Source organism: Citrus sinensis, chromosome 8 (genome assembly GCF_022201045.2).
Source record: "Citrus sinensis cultivar Valencia sweet orange chromosome 8, DVS_A1.0, whole genome shotgun sequence".
Classification (NCBI taxonomy): domain Eukaryota; kingdom Viridiplantae; phylum Streptophyta; class Magnoliopsida; order Sapindales; family Rutaceae; genus Citrus; species Citrus sinensis.
Window position 1 is genome coordinate 13,248,598 of NC_068563.1, and position 12,758 is coordinate 13,261,355.

Here is a 12,758-nt window from a genome sequence, read left to right on the forward strand (position 1 = left end):
TAGAGAGGAGATACAACCAGTCAAATGTACATGAAGGTCTTAATGGACAATGTGTTCAAAGGCAACTAGGGAACAACATTATTCACATGGCGAACGATAGAGATAGAGCCATTGGAGACTGCGCAGTGTTGACACCTCAAGCCATACATCCAGGAATAGTTAAACCCGATGTTCAAGCTAATAATTTTAAACTCAAACCTGTGATATTTCAGATGCTTCAAACAGTGGGGCAATTTAATGGTTTCCCATCCGAAGATCCTCATCTACATCTTAAACTATTTTTGGAAGTGAGTGACGCTTTCAAGATTGCTGGAGCATCGCAGGAAGCATTAAGGCTCAGAATTTTCCCATTTTCTTTTAGAGATCGTGCAAGAGCATGGTTGAATTCTCTACCACCAGATTCTATCACTACATGGAGTGACTTAGCTGATAATTTTTTGATGAAATACTTCCCGCCAACCAAGAATGCAAAATTGAGGAACGATATCACATCTTTCCATCAACTTGAAGATGAAAGTTTGTATGATGCATGGGAAAGATTTAAAGAATTACTCAGAAGATTTCTTCATCATGGTATTCATTGCTGCATACAATTGGAAACTTTCTATAATTGTCTCAATTCAAGCACTAGATTGATGGTGGACGCTTCAGCAAATGGGGCTTTATTATCCAAGTCTTACAATGAGGCTTATGAAATTTTGGAGAGGATTGCTAACAACAATTATCAGTGGCCATCAATTAGACAAGCTGCAGCAAGAGGAACAGCAGGAGTACAGAATGTAGATGTCTTGACAGCATAGTCAGCCCAAGTAAACTCATTAACAAATATGGTGAAAGCTATGACCACTGCTCCAGCAACTGTCAACCAAATTCTCGAGATCTCTTGTGTTTATTGTGGAGAGGGACACTTATTTGATAATTGTCCTGGGAATCCAACTTCAGTCAATTATATGGGCAGCTTCAATAAACAGAATCATGACAATCCATATTCAAACACTTACAACCCTGGATGGAGACAGCACCCAAACTTTTCATGGAGTTATCAGAACCAGACTGTTGCAGCACCCAGTGGACAGAATAGACTTGCTCAACCACCTAGATTTTATCAGCAAACCAAGAGCAAAGAAGTATCAACAATGATCAACTTGGCTCCCTTAAAGCTTTGATTAAGGATTATATTGTGAAGAATGAAGCGGTTGTCCAAAGTCATGCTGCATCTTTGAGAAACTTGGAAAATCAAATTGGACAGCTTGCTACAGCAAAAAGCAACAAACCTCAGGGCAATTTACCCAGCAACACAGAGAACCCAAGAAGAGAAGGGAAAGAGCACTGCTAAGTGATTAGCTTGAGATTTGGAAAGGATGTTGATAGACCAGTTGGTGTACCAAAAAGAAGAATTGAGTCCAACAAAGGCCAAGAAGACACTCAAGTAGAGAAGGAGTCACAGTCTTCCACTTTTCATAAAGCAAATCAACACAATTCTGCTACAACATCTGTAAAAAGTTATAATCCAACACTTGTTGGTGAGGAAGCTACAGCACCAACAGCAACAGACCCGAGTAGAGCAAAAGAGAAGCAGTCTGCACAACCTGTTGCAGTACAGTAGTTTAGGCACCCACCACCCTTCCCTCAAAGATTTCAAAAGCAACAGCTTGTCACAAGCTGTTCAGCAAAATCTTGGGAGTGCTGAAACAGCTACATATTAATATCCTTTTTGTGGAAGCTCTAAAGAAAATGTCAAATTATGCGAAACTTTTAAAGGATATTTTGATGAAAAAAAAAAGAAGACTTTGAGAATTTGAAATAGTTGTTCTAACACAAGAGTGCAACCGAATGCTTCAGAGTAAGATACCGCAGAAGATGAAGGATCCAGGAAGCTTCACAATCCCTTGCTCCATAAGCACTAAATACAGTGGCAAAGCACTTTATGATCTGGGGGCTAGCATCAATCTCATGCCTTTATCAGTGTTTAAGCAATTGGGAGTTGGGGAATGTAGACCAACAACAGTGACTTTACAACTTGCTGACAGATCTCATGCATATCCAGAAGAAAAGATTGAAGATGTGTTGGTGAAGGTGGATATATTTATTTTTCTGGTGGATTTCATTGTGTTAGACTTTGAAGCAAACAAAGAAGTACCAATCATTCTAGGGAGACCTTTCTTAGCCACGAGAAAAACTCTCATTGATGTTCAAAAAGGAGAATTAATCATGAGGGCGAATGAACAACAAGTTACATTCAATGTGCTAGGTGCCATGAAGAGTCCCGATGAGATTGAAGATTATAATTTTATTAATGTTGTGGACTTTGTTGTAAGAGAGAGATTCACAGTTGCTGCAGTAAGGAGGAAATCAATCTTGTAACATTTGAATAACTTCATGATGATGATCGTGGAGCAGCTAACATAGCATGGTAAGAGGAGAAGCAACCCTTCAGAATTAATGAGCAAATACAGCAAAGGGAACTCACTCCAGAGCAACAAGAATTCAATGTTAATGGGCCGAAAGTGAAGCACTATATGGGAGATGATATGAACAGCCTAAAGAATGATCGATTATTGAAGGATCCAAGTTGAGCAAACAAGAAAGATCAGGCTGAAAGACTTAAAATCAAGCGCTAATTGGGAGGCAACCCAATAAGGGAAGTTGTTTCAAGTTTTTAAGGCATTGAATTTAGCTTTTAAATTATTTAATTTTTCTTTTGTTATTTTAAGTGTGCATCTAATTTTTTGTCTTTGTATTAAATTGCAACAAGTAAAAAAAAATGTGTAGGCAAAAAGAGCAGGAAGGAATTATTGCAGCATCACTTACAACATGACATATAATAGAAGATTCTCAAACAACAGAAGCATTTCTTGCTTTTGTAGCAGCAATGGATTGATCAAATTTTATGATAAGGAGCGTTTGAGAAGTGGATCAAAGAAGAAGTGACCTTTTACAGCCTATACTGCAACAGTGCTTCCAGCAACAGGGGAGTACCCATACCCGCTAATTTATTTTACTTTTTTTTTGCAAAACTTTTCTTTCATTTAGTTTTAATTTTCTAATTCATTCTGTATGTTCTTTTATTTAGTGTATGCATGTCTGGTTTATGTGGTTTTGTTTTGTGTGCTTGTGAGGACACAACACCATTCAAGTTTGGGGGGTTGTGTTTTTGAGTTCATGTGTTTATGCTTGTATTGTGTGTTGTGTGTTGTGTAAAGCTCTGTTATCTAATATTTGTGTATGGATTTGAAAACCTAATGAAGATAAATTGAGTGTTATTCGGTATTTATAAGAATGCCAAGTAAAGATAGTTATAGATGGAGGTTGAAATTTTGTCCCGGCACTTAAACTTTTGTTGAGATTCATGACAATGCTGCAGCAGAATCAAGAAAATTACAAAGAGTAGAAAATATCTCAAGTTTGGGGGAAATTTTTTTTTTTGAACTATGCTTATTTTGTAATAAAGTCTGCTCCAATGGCTTAAGTACAATGTCTCTGTAATGTTGTAGCACCTCTGAAATTTGATCAAAGTGGCACACACACATTTTGGACAGAATGAAGCCTAAGTCTAGAACTAAACTGCTATAGCTATTTTGCGTGATTAAGAGTGTGATCTGAGAGTAGAAGAATCCTTAGAAATTTGATGACAAAGCTAAGTTATTTGTTACATGATTGTGTAGTATTGTTGTCATTACTTGAGGATAAGTAATGGTTTAAGTTTCGGGGTGTGATAACTTTATGAAATGAGAGTTATCATGGCACTTTTAGACTTAAATCAATACTAGTTATAGAGTAATTGATGTGGTTGTATAGCATTTTTGTTACATTTTGCATAAACATTCATTTTAGTTTAGTCTTAATGAATTTTGTTTGATTTAGAATAATTCGTACTTAGATTGTGTGCATAATTGTAGGTGTCCGGAAGCTAGTATTTCAAGGAAGGAACGCTGATGCAATAAGCTTGCAAAAATAAGGAAAGAACATGGCTATAAAAGAATTGAAACAAATCTAGAATAGTGTAGTTGCTGTAGTCATTGCTGTAGCAATCCTGGAACAACGACAGTGAAAATTTCGTGTGGGATACTTGCAGAATTACGATATGCAGTTTCCTAATCTGACTTATGCGCGACCTAGGCTTCCGTTTACCCTAATTTTCAACTACAAAAGAAGCACACATCATAAGGAAAAAGGGGGGCCGTCACCCAAGGAGAAAAACACAAAGAAACAAAAGAAAAACAAGATTCAAGAGAAAAATTAAGGGCTGCACAAGAGGAAAATTTGTAGAAATCAATTGGGAGCTCAGTCCTTCTTATTCTTCTCTTGTGTTCTTGTTTTCTATTTATTTATGGGGATATGTGTCATGGCCGAAACCTTGTTCTTTATTTTTCTTTTGCAAATCATGAACTAAATTTATTTGTGGTTGAGTGATAAATAATCTTGATGGTTTATTGACTGAAAATATGAGTTGCTGCATGTTTGCTGTAGCATTTTATTTTGATAGAATTTATTTTTATTCATTATTTCGGCTAATCACCTATTTAATAGTACTAGCTAAGGAAGAGTCACAAAAGGGCCTATCTTAGTGGAATATATCAAAAATATACTTGATCTTAAATTGGGTTTCCCGGATTGAGTTTTACTTGAGTCCCAAAAGGGCCATGCTTGATTTAGGATTAGTGATGAACTAGACAGAGAGATTCACCTTGTAGGGTAAATAGAACCTAAGCGTGTAGTGTTATATCTTATGTTGGCATAACAATTGATCACTGTTAGGTTGCATATAGCTATAAGATATTCAACATGCGACGGTTGAGGATACATAAGGATTCTACCTAGTGCTGTAGTAGATACTGCAGCAACCGAGCCAACCATTAGAAAATAGTCAAGACCATTAGGAGAGTTTATTCACTCAACTACTCTATATTCCCATTGGTTTTATCCTTAAGCTTGACGTGATAATTTACTTTGTTGCATTTTATTTATTGCGTTTTTATTTTAATAAGTATATTAATTTCATTAATTGTTTTATTTTAATTTAAAATAAAATCTGCACTGTTAAAATTACTATAGCAAGTATGATAACATCAATCCATGTGGAGACGATCTTGAATACTCATCACTTTATTACTTGTTGTGTACACTTGCACATTGACACCAATAGCACTTGAATTTATACCCAACAGAGTGCTTGCATCTGGTTCAAGCCTTGAAGAATGATCTGCTACTTGATTTTCAATTCTTTTTCTATCATTGATCTCTAAGTCGAACTCTTGTAACAAGAGAATCCACCTGATCAGACTTGGTTTGGCATCTTTCTTTAAAATCAAATACTTTGTAGCTAAGTTTGTGTAAACAGTCACTTTCGTGCCAATCAAAAAGGCATTAAATTTATCAAATGCAAAGACAACTGCCAATAACTCTTTTTTAGTGGTGGTGTAATTGAGTTGTGCATCAGCTAGGGTCTTACTAGCATAATAAATGTAATGGAAAGTCTTACCTTTCCTCTACCCTAGCACTACTCCAATCGAATGATCATTAGCATCACACATCAACTCAAAAGGCATAATCCAATTAGGTGATACAACAATTGGTATTGTAACAAGAGCTCTCTTCAACTCAACGAAGGCTTTCAAGCAATCCTCATCAAAATTAAAGGGTTTGTCATACTTCAACAACATGCATGAAGGTTTTGATATTTTGGAGGAGTCCTTAATAAACCTTCTACAGAATCCAGCATGCTCTAAGAAACTCCTTATGCCCTTAGCTAAAATGGGTAGTGGGAGTTTATCAATCGCCTCTATTTTTCCCTAATGCACCTCTATCCCTTTTCTAGAGATCCTATGGCCTAGGATTATCCCTTCTTGTACCACGAAATGACATTTTTCCTAATTCAATGCTAAGTTTTTCTTTTCACATCTTTTAAGCACATTTTTTAGATTATGCAAACAGTCATCATATAATTCCTCAAAAACTGAAAAATCATCCATAAATACCTCAAGTGTTTGCTCAACCATATTATGAAATAATAGACATCATAAACCTTTAGAAACTTGCTGGAGTATTGTGCAGGCCACATGGCATCCTTTTAAAGGCAAAGGTTCCATTAGAACAAGTAAATGTTGTCTTCTGCTAGTCTTCTAGTGTTGTAGCGATCTGATTGTAGCCTAAGTATCCATCCAAGAAACAGTAATACTCCTTTCTAGCAAGTCTGTCTAGCATTTGATTAATTAAAAATAAGGGAAAGTTATCCTTCTTTGTTGCCTTATTTAGTTTTCTGTAATCCATGCATACTCTCCATCCATTTACGATTCTTATGGCAATGAGTTCTTTCTTTTCATTCAGTACAACTGTCATTCTACCTTTTTTTGGAACATATTCTATTAGGCTTACCCATGAGCTATCTGATATTGGGTAGATAATTCCAGTATTAAGCCATTTGATGGTCTCTTTCTTCACAACTTCCTTCATGACTGGATTTAATCTTCTCTGTTGCTTCAAAATCTAGTATTATGAAGTCAACTGGAAAAATAAGCTTGTCCATTTTCACTAATACATCTTCAATCTAGCCTTCTAGATAAGCAAAAGATCTATCAACAAGTTGTAACGTAACTATTATTGGTCTGACTTCTACAACCCCCAACTGCTTGAATACAGATAAAGAAATGAGATTAATATTGGCTCCCAAATCACAAGGCGCCTTACCACTGTATTTATTGTCTATGGAGCATGGAATTGTAAAGCTTCTTAAATCCTTCAATTTCTAAGTTATTTTGTTTTAAATCATACGGTTGTACTGTTGTGTTAGAGCAACTATTTAAAATTCTCTCATCCTTCTTTTCTTTATCAAAATATCCTTCAAGAACCTCATGTTGTGCAAATTTTATTGAACTCCCAAGTACACAAATCTATTGTAGAATAGATCAATGATGACGAGTGTCGATCTCGCGAGGAGGTGGATTTTAATTGTGTGTAGAATTAATTTTTCTAAATGGGTGGTTGGATTTGTGGTGAAAGTGATTTAGACTATCTTAGAATTTAAATTTGAATGGCAAGAATAAATTGAATAGATATCTATTGAAATGAAACACTTGGGTATCTGGATCCGTATCAACATGCACAATGGGCTAAATATTCCTTATTAATGATACTTAAATCATGAGGGGGGAATCCACACCTCATGAACCACACTCTAATCAATATGGTGCTAAGGGTTTATCGTGTCAAATAATAATAATCTTGTACTAGGGAGCCGGTGAAACTAGGGCGGTATCTAGACAAAATTATTATTATTTGTGTACGAGAAGTCAAAACATCCACAAAAACTAGAGGGGAAGAGAAAATAAATTTACCAAATAAAGCCCATAACACATGTCGAGACTTCACCTTCAACCCAACCTTGAAAGAAAATTAGCTACTCATAATTGAACTAGGGGCAAAATGAAAATTTATTAAAATACGTAGAAAATACAAGATGGAGAAGGAATTACAGAAAATAGAGTCCAAAAATGGATTCAGAGATGCCAAATTAAGGGGGAAGCGCCCTCTTTTTATAGATACATTGAGTAAATCATGGCCAGCGGATCAAAAACATTTCGGACGCTCAGGATTGCGCCACGTCATCAGTCAACAGTACGCAGTTTGACCACGCGGTTTGAACAGTAACACGATTTGACCTGGCTTGAACAGTGACGCGGTTTGGTTGAAAATAATCCTGTGTAATGCATGTACCGTACGCGAGATTTTTGGTCCACTGATATGCTGCCACGTCATCGATCAACAGTACATAAGAATTTTAGTCCAACAGGATCGTGACACCTCATCAGTCAATGCCACATTATCGGTCAATGCCATGTCATCGTTCTGTCTATGTGAACATTGTCGTGAACAGTAATGTAGACAGTTTCGTACATGTGAATAGTGCCATTTTTCCTTTTATACTCCAGCTAAGGTTTTCGACCGTCCTGTGTTCAAAAGTGATGTCTGTTTTACCGTTTGATCTCTCGTTCATTGTGAAATGACTATGATGCCCCTAAAATACATAAAATATTTAATTATAATACAACATACATAATTAAATGACAAGAAGCTTAAATACATAAAAGTAAGGGTGTTAATAAGACTTAAAATGTAAAATGACGATTTTCTCCTTTATAAATATACATTTTCTAACACTCAACACACCCCCCAACCAGCTTATTGCTAGTCCCTAGGAAATAAAGCGAAAACAAAATTCAAATCCAAAATGACTTTTTTTTTTACAATCATGTTTATTCAATCAGACTAATGATAGTAACCAAATAAAAGTATAAGCATTATCTCCAGTCTAAAGAAACATCACACCCACATCAACTATCCACATAAATCAGCCCAGTAGACTTTGTCATAGCTACCTTCAAGAATGACATGTCAAACCCCAAAATCTCACTGGAAGTAGTGACACTCTCACAAAGAAATTAAACTCAATAAAAATAGTCACTCTAATGAATGGTAATTGAGAGAAAATAATAAAGAAGTGATATCACATGCTCTCACCAAGATGAAAGAAATATGCCCTCAGTTTAGAAATAATACAAGTCAAATAAAACTGCTAGTCAACCCAATTTATTTATTTTTTATGCACCACTACATCTTTTTAGCCCATATAACTAGCTTCTACTTCAGACTATAGTTCCTTAAAATCAAGAAGGACTTTTATTATGACGTAACGTAGGTTAGGGACATAGCTAACAAAAGAGGGGAAAATAAGGAAAACAAAGTGGATGTTTAAGAAAAATGTAGAGATTTTTTTTTTGGAAGTTGTAAGGTGAATTTCACCTATTATTGTTTTTTTTTTAAACAACAAATTTTTTTTTTTTTTTTGCTTTTGTTTGACATAACTTCACTGAACAAATTAATTATTTACATTTTTCCCAAACATAAATAGGTGATGGAACTTGTAAGATATTGGGTAATACTCCAAATCGGAGTGAGTCAAGATGATAAGTTTGACAAAGAAAATATTTTTTTTTAAGGCTCAAAAGGGTTAACTATGGATATTTCATAAAAGTGATGGCTAGAAAGGCTCAAACAGATCAAAGATGGCCTTTCCATCGTCTTTTAGGGCTCTAAATAATCTTCCATATCTACTAGTTAGATGGGCCTCCAAATGTAGCAACACACATTTTTTTCTTCTTTTTTTTTAAATTTTACAATTTTTTTAAGGGTTAACTCAAAAGAAATCTAGAGATCGTGTATAAAATAATAAACTGCTAAGCTGTAAAAAAAATGGGCAAAAGGGTTACTCTCCAAGAAAAATGATAGGCTCAAAAACTCACTTGGTACTTATTATGACATGTTCATTCCTTCAAGCAACTCATAGTTGTCTCCGACATCAACATGTAGAGTAGCAAACATAGCGTAACATCACTTAAAACTAAAGATAATACAAATACTAAAATTTGAAATACATCATGTCATCCAATGTTAAAACAAATCACACAATTTTTTTTTAAATAACATCCTACCCCCTAACTTATTCTAAACATGAAAGAAAAATATGCATGCAGAAATGTGAAAATGATGCAGAAAAAGTAATTAGAAAAGTTACACTTAAAATGATAGAAAAAGAAAACAGTTTTTTTTTAAACTAAGAAGATGCGTTTCTAGAGGTACTACACTCCATATTCAGTCATCTTCGACTCAAAAATTTAAAAATGTATATTTATAAAGGAGAAATTAAAAAGAGGAAGAAAAATGAATATCAAAGCTAAATAAAGAAAAAGAAAATGTCTGAATTTTTTTTAATTTTTTTTGTTTTTTTTTTCAAACGATGAAGATGCGTTTCTAGAGTCAATACACTTCATATTCAGCCATCTTCAACACAAAAAGTTAGCAACAGTTAGTTTCTACAACAAAAAATCAGTAAAAACTTAACCAAGATTCCACATTTGTCGACTATTCCCACCCCCCAACCAGAACGAAACATTGTCCTCAATGTTTTAAAGGAAAGAAGTAAAATTTAGAAGACATCACCTGGGTGGTGCAACAAAGAAGAAAATATTTACAGGCGGATAGTTAAATCTAATTTGTACTTCTTACTGTGGCTATTTTTGCCATCATTATTTGGATGATCCAACACAAAGGTCCAGGGGTCTGGCTCCGGTCTATAAGCTTGTAACAAATCAAGTAGCTCATTAGCAGTGTGAGCACAAATAAAAAGTTTTTTCGCTGCGGAAGGAATGAAATAGTTTTTTATTGCATGGTTAAGAAATGCGATAACGCCATCATAAAAGTTATTGGCATTTAACAAACCGATGGGTTTCTGGTGAATGCGCAGATGGGCCCAAGATGCTAGTGTGATAAGTGCCTCTAGTGTTGCAAGATCTCCTGGAAGGAAAATAAAAGTATCAGCATGATTAAGCATTTCAGTTATTCTTTCTTGTATACCTGAGACGACTAACTCTTCTCCAGTAGGTGAGTCAATCAAACTACCCAAAGGTTTTAGGGCTCTTGGGATGATGCCTAACACTTGGCTTCCTTTGATAAAAGCAGCTTCTGAGACCAATTTTGATAACCCTCGGTTACCTCCTCCATACACCAAGTGTAATTTTCTCTCTGCTATGCTTCGACCAAAATCTATGGCTGCCTCAAGGAACTCTTTATGTTTTCCATAGTTAAATCCAGAAAGCACATAAATGTTCTTGAATTGTCTATTAGGAGTAGCTGCCATGGGGATACTTCTCAAAAATAATTTGTGAGTGCTTGATAAAAGTCATATTTAAGAATCTCGATGACAGTGGGTCACAACTGTGTATGAGGTGGCATGTCAGTGTCAAATAACGTGTAAAACACATGGCTCGAGAGTAAAAAAGCAAACAGTAAAAAATATGATAAAATAAAATTATTAAAGACAATAATGCAAATGATAAAACAACAGTGAAATAAAATAACAGTGAAGTAAAAGGATATTTACAGATAGTTGCGACTGTGGCTCACATCTTCCTCTGGTTTTACGTCTAGAAACGGCTTGAACGCCCTCTATAGGTCGAGGATAGGCTTCCCATCTAGTTTTCTTATAAACTGGCAAAGAGGGTCGTTTATAGTCAAATTCCTGAGACTATATCGTGCATGCTCTTTCTGGAATAATGGCCATAACTGGAGAATCGCTCCTTGCACATATCCACTGGGATGCGTTTCAAGAGACGAAAGGATATCATCCAATAACTCCTTATTCAAGCCATCCCTAATGAATTGAATCTTATCTTCCATGTTATCAGACATCATTCCTAAAGAACATGGTTTTTTTTTCGCAACTCATTTTGGCACACTTATGACAAGCAATAAAAATTCTTCGAGCTCTTCGTTTTCTTGTATAATTTCCTTTACCACAACCAGGCATGTATGCAATAAATTTTGGAGGTAACTCACCTGCCAATCGTGCTTTAGCCTCGATTAACCAACGGATGTCAGCAGGTATGTTATTCCTCATGAGCAATCGCATGCGTTCGGACCGAGCTTTATATATTGTAAGGAGGGCATTCTAAGGAAGTGAAGGGAATCGATTGTGAAGCTTTGCTAGAATCTCGTTTCTATCTATACCTTCACCTCAGAATATCAGTTATTATGGGAAACTGAAGCAACCGACTTGATTGTCATGGAGTACCATTATCCGCCACTTCACCAGGGTAACAAACTAAAGCACACAAACAAAGAAAAACAAACTAAAACACATAAAGAAAATTACAATCGTTCTCTTATTGAATTTACCTCAAGCTCCAACTGGATGTTGTACACACTTCTCTCAATGTCTCTGAGTTGGCTTTCTAAATCCTCAACAAAGGTGGTTGCAGAGTCCAAATACGATGTGTTTTACAAAATTGAATCTGCCTTTGGAGATGAGATTTGACACATACTCATGATTAACAATGATAAGAGAAAACTTAATGGTTAAACAAACACACTTATAAAAAAAATAATTTCAATTAGCAAAAGAATAATAAAAAGAAAGGAAAAAAATCAAATTACCGAAAAGAAAGAAAAAAAACTCAATTCAAATCTGGTGGGTCACTAAAATTTATTTCGGTGTCCTCTCCATGTGGTTGGTACTCTAGATATGACTTTAATCTTTGACCATTAACTTTAAACGTGACACCGTTCTTTGGGTCCTTAATTTCAATTGCCCCATGTGGAAAAACAGTATGAACAATAAAGGGGCCAGACCATCGAGAGCGTAACTTACTTGGGAATAGGTGCAAGCGAGAATTAAATAACAGCATTTTCTGACCTGGAGTGAAAGATTTTCTCATAATTTGCTTGTCATGGAAGACTTTCATTCACTGCTTGTAAATTTTGGCATTTTCGTATGCATCATTGCGAATTTCTTCAAGTTCTGCCAGTTGTAATCTTCTTTCTGAGCTAGCTTGCTGCATGTCAAAGTTGAATTTCTTGATTGCCCAATATGCACAATGCTCGAGTTCCACAGGTAGGTGGCAAGCTTTTCCATACACTAGCCTGTAGGGTGACATCCCAATTGGGGTCTTGAAAGCCGTTCTATATGCCCATAATGCATCATCAAGTCTTAATGACCAATTTTTTCTGTCAGGCCTCACCGTCTTTTCTAATATGTGTTTTATTTCTCGATTAGAGATCTCAACTTGGCCACTGGTTTGCGGATGATATGGGGTCGCCACTTTGTGAGTGATTGAATACTTTGTCAAAAGAGCTTTGAATGCTTTGTTACAAAAGTGGGCACCACCATCACTGATTATCGCTCGAGGGAATCCAAAGCGTGAAAT

The 12,758-nt window shown here is 35.6% G+C and overlaps 1 protein-coding gene and 1 non-coding gene across 2 annotated transcripts; one reads left to right on the forward strand and one right to left on the reverse strand.

Annotated features, from left to right (window-relative positions):
* Positions 1 to 470: 470 nt before the first annotated feature.
* LOC112496082 (small nucleolar RNA R71) lies at positions 471 to 577 on the reverse strand. Its single transcript, XR_003062540.2, has one exon. It is a non-coding gene; the product is annotated as a small nucleolar RNA R71 (small nucleolar RNA).
* A 250-nt stretch (positions 578 to 827) lies between these two features.
* On the forward strand, positions 828 to 2,364 carry LOC112496079 (uncharacterized). Its single transcript, XM_052432677.1, has 3 exons — positions 828 to 1,127; positions 1,361 to 1,597; positions 1,843 to 2,364. Exons 1-3 carry the CDS (start codon positions 828 to 830, stop codon positions 2,362 to 2,364), a joined length of 1,059 nt encoding a protein of 352 aa, XP_052288637.1.
* The last annotated feature ends 10,394 nt before the right edge of the window (positions 2,365 to 12,758 follow it).